Here is a 16,381-nt window from a genome sequence, read left to right on the forward strand (position 1 = left end):
CTAAAATCAAAGAGCCTTCTGAACTCCGCCAATGATGGAATTGAATCAAACTGGGCACACAGAATTCCCATGACCAAGAGAAAATACTGGGAAGGTCTGGTGGACATCGACCTTGAGTGTTTTGGAGTTGTAGTTCACCTACATCCAGAGAACACTGTGGACTCAAGCAATGATGGATCTGGATCAAACTTGGCACAAATACTCAATATGCCCAAATGTGAACACTGGCAGAGTTTGGAGAAAATAGGCCTTGCCATTTGGGAGTTGTAATTGTTGGGATTTATAGTTCACCTGCAATAAAATAGCATTCTGAACCCCATCGACAGAACTGGACCACACTTTCCACACAGAATCCCCATGACCAATGTTTTCTGATGGTCTTTGGCGACCCCTCTGACACCCCCGTGGAGGCTGTGACAGACTTTGTATTTCTAGGTGCAAAGATTACTGCAGATGCAGACTGTGGCCAGGAAATCAGAAGACGCTTCCTTCTTGGGAGGAGAGCAATGTCCAGTCTCGATAAAATAGTGAAGAGCAGAGACATCAGACTTGCAACAAAGACATGGTATTCCCTGTAGTAACCTACGGATGTGAGAGCTGGACCTTAGGGAAGGCTGAGCGAAGGAAGAGAGAGGCTTTTGAGCTGTGGTGTTGGAGGAAAGTGCTGAGAGTGCCTTGGACTGCGAGAAGATCCAACCAGTCCATCCTCCAGGAAATAAAGCCCGGCTGCTCATTGGAGGGAAGGAGACGAGAGACAAAGTTGAAGTCCTTTGAATGCCACATCATGAGGAGACAGCAAAGCCTAGAGAAGGGAATGATGCTGGGGAAAGTGGAAGGCAAAAGGAAGAGGGGCCGACCAAGGGCAAGATGGATGGATGGCATCCTTGAAGTGACTGGACTGACCTTGAAGGAGCTGGGGATGGTGACGGCCGACAGGGAGCTCTGGCGTGGGCTTGTCCATGAGGTCACGAAGAGTCGGAGATGACTGAACGAATGAACAACAACAACTGACACCCCCTCGCGACCCCCATGGGGGTCCCGACCCCCAGGTTGAGAAACACTGCTATAGATGCAGGCGAAACGTCAGGAGAGAATGCCTCCAGACCAGGGGTCCTCAAACTAAGGCCCGAGGGCCGGATGTGGCCCTCCAAGGTCATTTACCCGACCCTTGCTCAGGGTCAACCTAAGTCTGAAATGACTTGAAAGCGCACAACAATAACAACAACAACAACAATCCTATCTCATCAGCCAAAAGCAGGCCCACACTTCCCATTGAAATACCAGTAAGTGTATATTTGTTAAAATTGTTCTTCGTTTTAATTATTTTATTGTTTTTAAGTGTTTTTTGAATTCAGCGTGACCAAAGATCTAAAAATGTATAGAGGAGCCCACCCAGGCACTAACAAGCCACACCAAACAACACCCAGGCCATCAAATGCTAATCAAGGTGGTCAGTTGAAACATTCACACCTAGCTCCAGCAGACAATAGTCTTTTGCCCCACCCTGGTCATTCCACAGATATATAAACCCACTTCCCTAGCCCCAACAGACCTCACTACCTCTGAGGATGCTTGCCATAGATGCAGGCGAAATGTCAGGAGAGAATGCCTCTAGAACATGACCATATAGCCCAAAAAAAACCCTACAACAACCCAGCCCACCTATTGTTATTAAGCCACTAGTTCAGGCATGGGCCAACTTGGGCCCTCCAGGTCTTTTGGACTTCAACTTGATGCATGAAAACCACCTGGGCAAGATTATTATTTGTTCCCTTCGTGCCTGCAGCAGAGAGTTCCAAAGACTGCAGACACTTAAAGTGTACTTGAAGCCCACCTATTATTGTTATTAAGCCACTAGTCCAACTTGGACCCTCCAGGTGTTTTGGACTTCAACTTGATGCATGAAGCCCACCTTTGCAAAATTATTACTTCTTCCCTTCGTGCCTGCAGCAGAGAGTTCCAAAGGCTGCAGACACTTAAAGTGTAATTGGAGCCCACCCATTGTTATTAAGCCACTATTTCAGGCATTGGCCATCTTGGGCCCTCCAGGTGTTTTGGACTTCAGCTTGATGCATGAAGCCAACCTTTGCAAAATTATTATTTGTTCCCTTAGTTCCTGCAGTAGAGAGTTCCAAAGGCTCCAAGTGTACTTGGAGCCCAACCATTGTTATCAATGAGGAGCCCACCTATTGTTATTAAGCCACTAGTTCATGGGCCAACTTGGGCCCTCCAGGTGTTTTGGACTTCAAGTTGATGCATGAAACCCACCTGGGCAAAATTATTATTTGTTCCCTTTGTGCCTGCAGCAGAGAGTTCCAAAGGCTGCAGGCACTTAAAGTGTACTTGGAGCCCGCTCATTGTTATCAATGAGGAGCCCACCCATTGTTATTAAGCCACTAGTTCAGGCAAGGGCCAACTTTGGCCCTCCAGGTGTTTTGGACTTCAACTTGATGCATGAAGCCCACCTTTGCAAAATTATTATTTGTTCCTTTCGTGTCTGCAGCAGAGAGTTCCAAAGGCTGCAGACACTTAAAGTGCACTTGGAGCCCACCCATTGTTATCAATGAGGAGCCCACCCATTGTTATTAAGCCACTAGTTCAGGCATGGGCCAACTTTGGCCCTCCAGGTGTTTTGGATTTCAACTTATTCTGGCTGCTCTTGAGTTTGCTTCTTATTCAGATGTGAAAAGGAACCTTGTGTTTTCTGTCAACCTAGCAGTTTGAAAGCATGCAAATATGAGTAGATCAATAGGTACCACTCCAGTGGGAAGGTAACAGCGCTCCATGCAGTCATGCCGGCCACATGACCTTGGAAATTTCTATGGACAGCAGCGCCTCATAGAAATGGTGATGAGCACCAATCCCCAGAGGTACAGGTAAAGGGAAAACTTTGACCTTACCTGTACTAAATACATAAATAAAATGCCGGCCGCTTGACCTAGGAGGTGTCTACGGACAACGCCGGGTCTTTGGCTTAGAAATGGAGATGAGCACTAACCCCCAGAGTCGGACGCAACTGGACTTAATGTCAGGGGAAAACCTTGACCGTACCTTTAGTAAATACATAAATAAAATGCCAGCCACATGACCTAGGAGGCGTCTATGGACAACGCCGGCTCTTCAACTTAGAAATAGAGACGAGCACGACCCCTCAGAGTCGGACAATGCTGTGGAGTACAAGGCAACCTCTCAAAACCAATAGCAGTAAATAGGGGGGTGCGCCAGGGGTGCATCCTGGCCCCTATTCTGTTTAACTTATATCTGAATGACCTGGCCACCCATGTTTCACTACCAAATGGACATCCCCCTAAAATCTCATCCACCAATATACCCCTATTGTTGTATGCAGATGATGCTGCCCTCATATCCTACACCAAGGCAGGACTCAAGCGAGTGCTGAGTGCATTCTACCAATACTGTGAGAAAAACCAGCTAAAAATAAACTATAGTAAAACCAAAATCATGGTATTCTCAAAAAAGCAAGCCAGGCGTAACTGGTACATAGGAAATAACTTAATTGAACAAGTTTCCAGTTTTAAATATCTAGGGGTTACCTTCCAAGCCTCAGGTACCTGGGGATGCCACCAAAAAGTGGCAGTACAAAATGCCCTATCCAGTAGTAAAGCAATAATTCGCTTTTTTTACACCAAAGGCGGCCAGTATATACCAGCTGCAACAAAGGTCTTCCAAGCAAAGGTAACAGCCCAATTATTATACGCAATTCCAGTATGGATCACAGGCTTCACATCTAAAGTAGAACAAATTTAATCAGGGTTTCTCAGAAACTGTTTGCTGTAAATAAAATGCTGGCCACATGACCTTGGAGATGTCTATGGACAACGCTGGCTCTTAGAAATGGCCCCTATTGACCACCATCCCCCAAAGACGGACACGGCTGGACTTAATGTCAGGGGAATACCTTGACTGTACCTTTACTAAATATATAAATAAAATGCCGGCCACATGACCTAGGAGGCGTCTACAGACAGCGCCAGCTCTTAGAAATGGAGATGACCACTATCCCCCAGAGTCGGACACGACTAGACTTAATGTCAAAGGGAAACTTTTACCTTTACCTATGGCCATATTCAATCTGAAACATAGCTATACAGCCCGAAAACCTCACAGCAACCCAGTGATTCCGGCCATGAAAGCCTTGGACAACACATTAACTAAATTGACTTTCAACAGGAACTTTTTTATTTCGTATCAAAAGCATTGCATAAATTAGCATAAAACTGACCAAAAAAAAGGCAGCTAAATATCTTTCGACCAAAAACGGGCAACAGCATCGGCATTGTCTGTAGCCTCCAATAATTCCTCCACTTGGCAGACCATGCAAAAAGAATCTGCGAAGCCCACCTCCTCCAAGATGAACTGAACCACCTCAACTGGGCTCTCCAGGCCAATGGAGACTCCACCTCAGGCATCAGAAGAGCTGCAAGACAACCGAGAAGGAGCCACGAGAGTCAAGACAAAGACCCACCCAGAGGAAAAGGGTTCTTGCCATCCATCAAGGGAATCACTGACTGCATAGGGAAGCAGATGAGGAAACTCAACATACAAACTATCTCCAGACCCACCAAGAAAATCCAACAAATGCTACGTTCAGCAAAGGACAAGAGGGATCCTCTCACCTCTGCAGGAGTCTACCGTGTACCTTGCAGCTGTGGACAAGTCTACAGAGGGACCACCAAACGCAGCAGCATTGCCCAAACACGAATTAAGGAACGTGAAAGGCACTGCAGACTAATTCAACCAGAGAAATCAGCCATAGTAGAGCACCTGATGAACCAACCTGGACACAGCATTTTATTTGAGAACACAGAAATGATGGACCACTCTCACAACCACCATGTCAGACTACACAGAGAAGCCACTGAAATACACAAGCATGTGGACAATTTCAACAGAAAGGAGGAGACCATGAAAATGAACTAAATCTGGCTACCAGTATTAAAAAACTAAAATTGCAATATCACAACAACAGAGAGGAAACAAACAAGGACATCTAATCACCTCTCAACAAAAGTTTGCTCCAGGCACTGCCAGGCAATCAAATGCTAATCAAGGTGGTCAGTTGAAACATTCACACCTAGCTCCAGCAGACAAGAGTCCTTTGCCCCACCCTGGTCATTCCACAGATACATAAACCCTTTTTCCTAGTTCCAACAGACCTCACTACCTCTGAGGATGCTTGCCATAGATACAGGCGAAACGTCAGGAGAGAATGCCTCTAGAACATGGCCATATAGCCCGAAAAAACCCACAAGAACCTATTTTCCTTTAGGTTTTGACATGCAGTGTATTTCATTCTTCTCTTCCATGTCTTTTCCCACTGGGACATTTTTATCTCTTGGCCTATATTTTGGGCCCATCTAACCATAGAATCTTTTACTATTTCCTCTTCCGTGTGCCAGGTCAATAATTTTTTGTATATATATGATATAAGACCACATTAACTTTCAACAGGAACTTTTTATTTCGTATCAAAAGCATTGCATAAATTAGCATAAAACTGACAAAAAATAGAAGGGGTGCAGGCGGCGAAATATCTTTCGACCAAAAACGGGCAACAGCACCGGCATTGTCTGTAGCCTCCAGCAATTCCTCCTCTGTGTGGATCATAATAAATTGTGGCAAGTTCTTGGTGGGATGGGCATCCCAAGCCCCCTTCCCTCTCTCCTGAGGAATCTGTACAAGGACCAAGTAGCAACAGTCAGAACTGACCACGGAACAACAGACAGGTTCAAGATTGGGAAAGGCGTCCGGCAAGGCTGCATCCTCTCACCCAACCTTTTTAACTTGTATGCAGAACACATCATGCGATGTGCGGGGCTTGATGAATGCAAAGCTGGGGTGAAAATTTCTGGAAGGAACATTAACAACCTCAGATATGCAGATGACACCACTCTGATGGCCGAAAGCGAGGAGGAGCTGAGGAGCCTTCTAATCAAAGTGAAAGAAGAAAGCACAAAAGCCGGGTTGCAGCTAAACATCAAAAAAACCAAGATTATGGCAACAAGAATGATTGACAACTGGGAAATAGAGGGAGAAAATGTGGAGGCCGTGACAGACTTTGTATTTCTAGGCGCAAAGATGAGTGCAGATGCAGACTGTGGCCAGGAAATCAGAAGACGCTTACTTCTTGAGAGGAGAGCAATGTCCAGTCTCGATAAAATAGTGAAGAGTAGGGACATCAGACTGGCAACAAAGATCCATTGCCTAGTCAAAGCCATGGTCTTCCCTGTAGTAGTCACCTACGGATGTGAGAGCTGGACCTTAGGGAAGGCTAAGCGAAGGAAGAGAGATGCTTTTGAGCTGTGGTGTTGGAGGAAAGTGCTGAGAGTGCCTTGGACTGCGAGAAGATCCAACCAGTCCATCCTCCAGGAAATAAATCCCGGCTGCTCACTGGAGGGAAGGAGACTAGAGACAAAGTTGAAGTCCTTTGAATGCCACATCATGAGGAGACAGGAAAGCCTAGAGAAGGGAATGATGCTGGGGAAAGTGGAAGGCAAAAGGAAGAGGGGCCGACCAAGGGCAAGATGGATGGATGGCATTCTTGAAGTGACTGGACTGACCTTGAAGGAGCTGGGGGTGGTGACGGCCGACAGGGAGCTTTGGCGTGGTCTGGTCCATGAGGTCACGAAGAGCCGGAGACGACTGAACGAATGAACAACAACAACACATGAGACAGAGCACGATGGACAAGAATACAGATGCAGAGGTGTCTTGTTCTGCTCCACAGTCACACAAGGTGTGGGATTCTTTCAGGTTTGAATGCATGCAGGCTTTGAAACAGGAACTGACTGTGCTCCACTTGAACAGAAAGAGCAGGGGGGGGGGCAGCTCTCTCCCTCGCCCCTCCCTCCTAACTAGAGAGAGAGGGAGAGGGAGGAAAGGAGAGAAGGAGCCCGAGAGCTGCTAGGATGAGCGCCTCGGCGGCTACCGGGGTCTTCGTCTTGTCCCTCTCTGCCATCCCGGTCACTTACCTTTTCAACACCTTGGCAGCCAGCGGCAGGTAAGGAAGGATCCCCACTCAGTCCACAAAAGAAGAGAGGAAAGGGAGAAGAGAAGAAAGGGCTGGGTGGGAAGAGAGCTGCTGGGGGCACCATCACCATCCTCAGGATTGATGAGAAGCAGGCATGGGCAAACTGGAGCCCTCCAGGTGTTTTGAACTTCAACTCCCACAATTCCTAGCAGCCTACCGGCTGCTAGGAATTGTGGGAGTTGAAGTCCAAAACACCTGGAGGGCTCCAGTTTGCCCATACCTGGTTGAGACTCTATAAGACATTCTTTGAGCAAAATGTGTTGTAGGCTGTTCCTCCCTCAAAAACAAAGTTTTGGAAGTTTTATCAACTTTTTCCCCATGTGTTTATGATTTTATGAGCCAACTAGCTGACCCCCCCTGCTGTGGCCAATTTTCCCTCCCTCTTTCTCTTCTTTCTTTCTCTCCTTCCTTCTTTCTCTTCCTCTTCCCTTCCTTCCCCTCTTTTCTTTCCCTTCCTCTTTTCCCACTTTCATAGAATCACAGAGTTGGAAGAGACCTCATGGGTCATCCAGTCCAACCCCTTTCTGCCAAGAAGCAGGAAAATTGCATTCAAAGCACCCCTGACAGATGGCCATCCAGCCTCTGTTTAAAAGCTTCCAAAGAAGGAGTCTCTGCCACACTCCGAGGCAGAGAGTTCCACTGCTGAACGGCTCTCACAGTTAGGAAGTTCATCCTGGAGTTGGAAGAGACCTCATGGGCCATCCAGTCCAACCCCTTTCTGCCAAGAAGCAGGAAAATTGCACTCAAAGCACCCCCAACAGATGGCCATCCAGCCTCTTGTTTAAAAGCTTCCAAAGAAGGAGCCTCTGCCACACTCCGAGGCAGAGAGTTCCACTGCTGAACAGTTCTCACAGTCAGGAAGTTCATCCTGGAGTTGGAAGAGACCTCATAGGTCATCCAGTCCAACCCCATTCTGCCAAGAAGCAGGAAAATTGCGCTCAAAGCACCCCCGACAGATGGCCATCCAGCCTCTATTTAAAAGCTTTCAAAGAAGGAGCCTCTACCACACTCCCAGGGCAGAGAGTTCCACTGCTGAACAGCTCTCACAGTTAGGAAGTTCATCCTGGAGTTGGAAGAGACCTCATGGGCCATCCAGTCCAACCCCTTTCTGCCAAGACTCAGGAAAATTGCACTCAAAACACCTCCGACAGATGGCCATCCAGCCTCTGTTTAAAAGCTTCCAAAGAAGGAGCCTCTGCCACACTCTGGGGCAGAGAGTTCCACTGCTGAATAACTCTCACAGTCAGGAAGTTCGTCCTGGAGTTGGAAGAGACCTCATGAGCCATCCAGTCCAACTCCCTGCCAAGACGCAGGAAAATTGCACTCGAAGCACACCCGACAGATGGCCATCCAGCCTCTGTTTAAAAGCTTCCAAAGAAGGAGCCTCTACTACACTCCGGGGCAGAGAGTTCCACTGCTGAACGGCTATAAAATTGGCTACAATGTATAAGAATTTGGACAATAACTGTTGGAAGTGTAAATTCCATGAAGGTTCATTTTACCACATGTGGTGATCTTGCAGTAAAACAAAGGAATATTAGAAAATGATACATACAGAATGTGGGGAAAAAATGAATATAAAATTCCCCATGCACCCAGAACTTTATTTGCTAGAAATGTTTGATGCAGAGATATTTAGAATCATAGAATCAAAGAGTTGGAAGAGACCTCATGGGACATCCAGTCCAACCCCATTCTGCCAAGAAGCAGAAAAAATTGCATTCAAAGCACCCCTGACAGATGGCCATCCAGCCTCTGTTTAAAAGCTTCCAAAGAAGGAGCCTCCACCACACTCCGGGGCAGAGAGTTCCACTGCTGAACAGCTCTCACAGTCAGGAAGTTCATCCTGGAGTTGGAAGAGACCTCATGGGCCATCCAGTCCAACCCCCTGCCAAGACGCAGGAAAATTGCACTCAAAGCACTCCCGACAGATGGCCATCCAGCCTCTGTTTAAAAGCTTCCAAAGAAGGAGCCTCTACCACACTCCGGGGCAGAGAGTTCCACTGCTGAACAGCTCTCACAGTCAGGAAGTTCTTCCTAATGTTCAAATGGAATCTCCTCTCTTGTAGTTTGAAGCCATTGTTCCGCAACCTAGACTCCAGGGCAGCAGAAAACTAGTTCGCTCCCTCCTCCCTATGACTTCCTCTCACATACTTATACATGGCTATCATGTCTCTTCTCAGCCTTCTCTTCTTCAGGCAAAACATGCCCAGCTCTTTAAGCCGCTCCTCATAGGGCTTGTTCTCCAGACCGTTGATTTGCTCCCTCCTCCCTATGACTTCCTCTCATGTATTTATACATGGCTATCATGTCTCTTCTCAGCCTTCTCTTCTTCAGGCAAAACATGCCCGGCTCTTTAAGCCACTCCTCATAGGGCTTGTTCTCCAGACCCTTGATTTGCTCCCTCCTCCCTCTGACTTCCTCTCACGTATTTATACATAGCTATCATGTCTCTTCTCAGCCTTCTCTTCTTCAGGATAAACATGCCCAGCTCTTTAAGCTGCTCCTCATAGGGCTTGTTCTCCAGACCCTTGATCATTTTAGTCGCCCTCCTCTGGACACATTCCAGCTTGTCAGTATCTCTCATCAATTGTGGTGCCCAGAATATTCCAGGTGTTCTGGAATATTTTTCCATTCTCTATCTATTCTTGGACTGCAACTCCCAGCAGTCCTCCTGATTGATCTGCCTACCTACATATCTATCACTGTCTAATCTATCTATCTGGATGATTGCTGGGAGTTGCAGTCCAGGAATAGGAAATTGGAAATACACAGGGATTGGGATGCTGTCAAAGAAGTCCAAGGAGAAGAACGCTTGTAGCTTGGAAACAGTATTTTTATGAGTGATGGTCACTTGTTGGCCTTATAAGTGTCTTGTGTCCAAATTTGGTGTCAATTTGTCCAGTGGTTTTTGAGTTATGTTAATCGCACAAATGAACATTACATTTTTATTTATGTAGATTTTTTTGTCGTGTCAAGAGTGACCTGAGAAAGTGCAAGTTGCTTCTGGTGTGAGAGAATTGGCCGTCTGCAAGGACGTTGCCCAGGGGACGCCCGGATGATTTGATGTTTTATCATCCCTGTGGGAGGCTTCTCTTATGTCCCCGCATGAGGAGCTGGAGCTGATAGAGGGAGCTCATCCGCCTCTCCCCGGATTCGAACCTGCGACCTGTCGGTCTTCAGTCCTGCCGGCACAGGGGTTGAACCCACTGCACCACTCTGGGCTCCATATATAGATCATTTGTTGTTATTTGTTTATCATGTCAGAAGCGAATTGAGGATACAGTTATAATGTATTTAGAAACACAAACAAAGTTAAAAATTTGGTGTTATATTAGGTTTGCTTTTACTAGAAGCTGGTCACTTGGAGTGCCTCTGGTTTCACTGTAAGAAGGTCCTCCATGGTGCATGTGGCAGGGCTCAGGTCGCATTGCAGCAGGTGGTCAGTGGTGTGCTCCTCTCCACACTCGCATGTCGTGGACTCCACTTTGTGGCCCCATTTCTGAAGGTTGGCTCTGCATCTCGTGGTGCCAGAGCACAGTCTGTTCAGCGCCTTCCAAGTCTCCCAGTTTTCTGTGTGCCCAGGGGGGAGTCTCTCATTTGGTATCAGCCATTGGTTGAGGTTCTGGGTTTTAGCCTGCCACTTTTGGACTCTTGCTTGCTGAGGTGTTCCTGCGAGTATCTCTGTAGTCCTTAGGAAGATATTTCTTGATATAAGGCATTGGCTTGCTGGATGATATCCAAACAGAGGATGGGCTGGAAATGTCACTGCCTTGGTCCTTTCATTACTGGCTGCTACTTCCCAACAGATGTCGGGTGGTGCAACACCAGCTAAACAGTGTAATTTCTCCAGTGGTGTAGGGCGCAGAAAAGCCTCCCTGCAAGATTGCAACATATCTGGGCATCCCCTGAGCAACGTCTTTGTAGACGGCTGATTCACTCACACCAGAAGTGACTAAAAGCGACTTGCAGCAGAGCCAAGTATGAAGTGACATATAATCCAGGAACAAAAGTCAGGTCATGTACAAAAGTCAGGTCATGTACTCCCGCTTGCTGAGGTTATGTTATAATATTTAATTATATTATTATAATAATTATATTAATAATTATAATAATATAATTATATAATAATATTTATTTATTTATTTATTTATTTGCTTTATTTCTATACCGCATATTTCAGCCCAGACAGGCGACTCTATGCGGTTTACATGATACAAATTATTAACAGTGTCAGTGCAATTAAAACGCAACACGTGCGACAAACAGGATCAACAACATCAATCCACAACAGTTAACAAAACAGAACAGGACAGTCAACACACACAACATAACGCCTCAGTGAAATCAGATCCGTTCTCATAATCCTTGTGCCATTCCTATGTTCCATTTACCGTCTTCCTTGATTGATTGCACTGTTCAACCAAACGCCTGTTCATAAAGCCAGGTCTTAACCTTTTTCCTAAACGCCAGCAACGAAGGTGCCTGTCTGATGTCTGCCGGCAAGGCATTCCATAGCCGAGGGGCCACCACTGAGAAGGCCCTGTCTCTCGTCCCTGCCAAGCGCGCCTGTGATGCATCATCATCATCATCATCATCATCATCATCATCATCTTTATTTATACCCTGCCACCATCTCCCCGTAGGAGCCCCCGGTGGCGCACTGGGTTCAATCCCTGTGCCGGCAGGACTGAAGACCGACAGGTCGCAGGTTCAAATCCGGGGAGAGGCGGATGAGCTCCCTCCATCAGCTCCAGCTCCTCATGCGGGGACATGAGAGAAGCCTCCCACAAGGATGATAAAAACATCAAATCATCCAGGCGTCCCCTGGGCAGCGTCCTTGCAGATGGCCAATTCTCTCATACCAGAAGCAACTTGCAGTTTCTCAAGTTGCTCCTGACACGATAAAAAAAATAAATCTCCCCGTAGTGTTATTACAAATTAGTCTGGGCAAAATCCTGTGATCTGGAGCTGAATTATGTTCCTGGTGTGGCTCCAGCCTCGGTCATGCTGAAACTGACTGAGTTTAATGGGAAAAAGTATACAGATGGACAAGAATAACTAGGAATGAGTAGAACCCCAGGTTTGCCTTTTGTGTGTGTGTGTCAGGAGTGACTTGAGAAATTGCAAGTCGCTTCTGGTATGAGAGAATTGGCCATCTGCATGGATGTTGCCCAGGGGACACCTGGATGTTTTGATGTTTTACCATCCTTCTCTTATGTCCTCTCATGGGGACATGGAGCTGACAGAGCATTCATTCAAGTTATCATTGGGGACACTTTTGGATGCCTAAATTTTACAGGATTTCCAGTCCCATTATCCACACAGTGTAAGTGAAACCCACGAGTGGAGAAGACTATGGCATTGAAACAAAATCAATAATGAATGTTGTTGTTCATTTGTTCAGTCGTTTCTGACTCTTCGTGACCTCATGGAGCAGCCCATGCCAGAGCTCCCTGTCGACCGTCACCACCCCCAACTCCTTCAAGGTCAAACCAGTAACTTCAAGGACACCATCCATCCATCTTGCCCTTGGTTGGCCCCTCTCCCGTTTTCCTTAATAAAAATAATAATAATAAACTTTTATTTATACCCCGCTACCATCTCCCGCAGGACTTGGTGCAGCTTACAAGAGGCTGAGCCCAAAATACATCAGAACAAAAAACATAACCACAACATAACCTTCCCTTTTCCCCAACATAATTGTCTTCTCTAAGCTTTCCTTTCTTCTCATGATGTGGGCAAAGTACTTCATCTTGGCCTCTCAATAATGAATACATCTGGACAGATTAGAGAGATGGGCCAAAACTAACAAAATGAAGTTCAACAGTGACAAATGCAAGATACTCCACTTTGGCAGGAAAAACGAAATGCAAAGATACAGAATGGGGGACGATGCCTGGCTCGAGAGCAGTACGTGTGAAAAAGATCTTGGAGTCCTCATGGGGAGGAAGGTGAACATGAGCCAGGAATGTGATGCGGCGGCAAAAAAAGCCAATGGGATTTTGGCCTGCATCAATAGGAGCATAGTGTCTAGGTCCAGGGAAGTCATGCTCCCCGTGCTCTATTCCGCTTTGGTTAGACCACACCTGGAATATTATGTCCAATTCTGGGCACCACAATTCAAGAGAGATATTGACAAGCTGGAATGTGTCCAGAGGAGGGCGACTAAAATGATCAAGGGTCTGGAGAACAAGCCCTATGAGGAGCGGCTTAAGGAGCTAGGCATGTTTAGCCTGAAGAAGAGAAGGCTGAGAGGAGAGATGATGAGAGCCATGTATAAATATGTGAGAGGAAGCCACAGGGAGGAGGAGGGAGCAAGCTTGTTTTCTGCTTCCCTGGAGTCTAGGACGCAATGGGACAATGGCTTCAAACTACAAGAAAGGAGATTCCACCTGAACACGAGGAACATCTTCCTGACTGTGAGAGCCATTCAGCAGTGGAACTCTCTGCCCCGGAGTGTGGTGGAGGTTCCTTCTTTGGAAGCCTTTAAACAGAGGCTGGATGGCCATCTGTCAGGGGTGCTTTGAATGCAATATTCCTGCTTCTTGGCAGAATGGGGTTGGACTGGATGATTGCCCAGGAGGTCTCTTCCAACTCTTTGATTCTATGATTCTATGATTCTACATCTGTTTTTTCCTGCCTCTTGCTCCTGTATTTGGGACTTAAGTGTTGCATTTTAAGTTCTGTAGATGCGGGAAATGCCAGCCACCCTTTTTTCTGATGCCATGTGTGGACACCGCCTCTGGGGAAACTCTGAGCAAATAGTGGAGAGAGAGAAGGCACAGTTCTTTGGGCTGCTTGCATAAGTTGAGGTCGTATTTTTAGAAGCTGTTCTCTCCCTGCCTGCGAGGGACATTATGTGGAGAGAAGAACAACAATAGCTAACAGCTGCTTTCTACAGAGGAAGTGCCAGGGCATTCATCTATCAAAGACAAGTGCCAGGGGCCTGGCTGGTTTAGAAGAAGTCATATGCCTTCTGACCTGGAAACCGATATGCTTTAACACAAGCGGGTTGGCTGCCAGGTCCCTGTCAAGGGTGGGCATCACGGGGCTCCTTGCAGGACCTGTCCTCAATACTCTGTGGCTGATTTCAATGCATCTCTCCAAACCTGTTAGCAGTTCGAAAAAATGCAAATGTGACTAAGATCAATAGGTACCGCTCTGGCAGGAAGGTAACAGGGCTCCATGCAGCCATGCTGGCCACATGACCTTGGAGGTGTCTATGGACAACGTCGGCTCTTTACCTTTCTGTGTATTTCGTTATTTCAAGGCATTTAATGTTTGCCTTTGTGTTTGTGTATGCTGGAATCATCCCAGAGTCCCCTCGGGGAAATAGGGCGGAATACAATTATTATTATTATTATCATCATCATCATCATCATCATCACCATCATCATCATCATCATCATCATATCAGTTCAAAAACATGCAAATATGAGTAGATCAATAGGTACTGCTCTGGCAGGAAGGTAACAGGGCTCCATGCAGCCATGCCGGCCACATGACCTTGGAGGTGTCTATGGACAACGTCGGCTCTTTACCTTTCTGTGTATTTCGTTATTTCAAGGCATTTAATGTTTGCCTTTGTGTTTGTGTATGCTGGAATCATCCCAGAGTCCCCTCGGGGAAATAGGGCGGAATACAATTTTTATTATTATTATTATCATCATCATCATCATCATCATCATCATCATCATCACCATCATCATCATCATCATCATATCAGTTCAAAAACATGCAAATATGAGTAGATCAATAGGTACTGCTCTGGCAGGAAGGTAACAGGGCTCCATGCAGCCATGCCGGCCACATGATCTTGGAGGTGTCTATGGACAACGTCGGCTCTTTACCTTTCTGTGTATTTCGTTATTTCAAGGCATTTAATGTTTGCCTTTGTGTTTGTGTATGCTGGAATCATCCCAGAGTCCCCTCGGGGAAATAGGGCGGAATACAATTTTTATTATTATTATTATCATCATCATCATCATCACCATCATCATCATCATCATATCAGTTCAAAAACATGCAAATATGAGTAGATCAATAGTATTTCCCCTCGGGGAAATAGGGCGGAATACAAATGTATTATTATTATTATTATTATTATTATTATTATTATCATCATATCAGTTCAAAAACATGCAAATATGAGTAGATCAATAGGTACCGCTCTGGCAGGAAGGTAGCAGGGCTTCATGCAGCCATGCCAGCCACATGATCTTGGAGGTGTCTATGGACAATGTCGGCTCTTCGGTTTGGAAATGGAGATGAGCACCAACCTCCAGAGTCGGACACGACTGGGCTTAATGTTAGGGGAAAACCTTTACCTATTATTATTATTATTATTATTATTATTATTATTCTGACACAAAAACACAGTATGTCACAACAAATGAGATCGATATGCTGGATTTCGTATTATTATTATTATTATTATTATTATTATTATTATTATTATTATAAACACAACAAGATGAGTCCACAGTAGACACTCTTCTGGCTGTTGTATTGGATCACACGTCGGACCCTTCCCAAGTGTCTAGGACTGTGTGATGTATTGGCAAATAATGTGTGCAGATCCCAGTAAGGTGGCCTTCTGCAGCTGGCCGATGGTAATTTTGTCAGCACGGATTTTTGTGTTTAAGTGCAGGCCAAGGTCTTTAGGCACTACACCCAGTGTGCCGATCACCACTGGGACCACTTTTACAAGCTTGTGCCAGAGTCTTTGCAGTTCGATCTTTAAATCCTCATAATGTGTCAGCTTTTCCAGTTGTTTGTCTTCAATCCATGCAGTCATGCCGGCCACATGACCTTGGAGGTGTGTATGGACAACGCCGGCTCTTCGGCTTAGAATTGGAGATGAGCACCAGTCTCCAGAGTCAGACACGACTGGGCTTAATGTCAGGGAAAACCTATTATTATTATTATTATTATTATTAGAAACACCACAAGATGAGTCCACAGTAGGCACTCTTCTGGCTGTTGTATTGGATCACACGTCGGACACTTCTCAAGTGTCTAGGACTGTGTGATGTATCGGCAAAAAATGCGTGCAGATCCCAGTAAGGTGGCCTTTTGCAGCTGGCCGATGGTGATTTTGTCAGCACAGATTTTTGTGTTTAAGTGCAGGCCAAGGTCTTTAGGCACTGCACCCAGTGTGCCGATCACCACTGGGACCACCTTGACTGGCTTGTGCCAGAGTTTTTGCAGTTCGATCTTTAAATCCTCATATCGTGTCAGTTTTTCCAGTTGTTTGTCTTCAATCCATGCAGTCATGCCGGCCACATGACCTTGGAGGTGTCTATGGACAACGCTGGCTCTTCGGCT

The 16,381-nt window shown here is 46.1% G+C and overlaps 1 protein-coding gene across 2 annotated transcripts in view; it reads left to right on the forward strand.

Moving 5' to 3' along the window:
• Window positions 1-6,883: 6,883 nt before the first annotated feature.
• TM6SF1 (transmembrane 6 superfamily member 1) overlaps window positions 6,884-16,381 on the forward strand; it is a 32,793-nt gene continuing 23,295 nt past the window's right edge. The window contains exon 1 of one of the 2 annotated variants that reach the window (XM_060755215.2): window positions 6,884-7,021. In XM_060755215.2, coding sequence (XP_060611198.2) covers window positions 6,930-7,021 — 92 coding nt within the window. In that variant the 5' untranslated portion in view covers window positions 6,884-6,929. The remainder of the gene's footprint in view (window positions 7,022-16,381) is intronic. The other variant, XM_067471430.1, reaches the window with a different exon arrangement.

This window comes from Anolis sagrei, chromosome 9 (assembly GCF_037176765.1).
Source record: "Anolis sagrei isolate rAnoSag1 chromosome 9, rAnoSag1.mat, whole genome shotgun sequence".
NCBI classification, from domain to species: Eukaryota; Metazoa; Chordata; class Lepidosauria; order Squamata; family Dactyloidae; genus Anolis; species Anolis sagrei.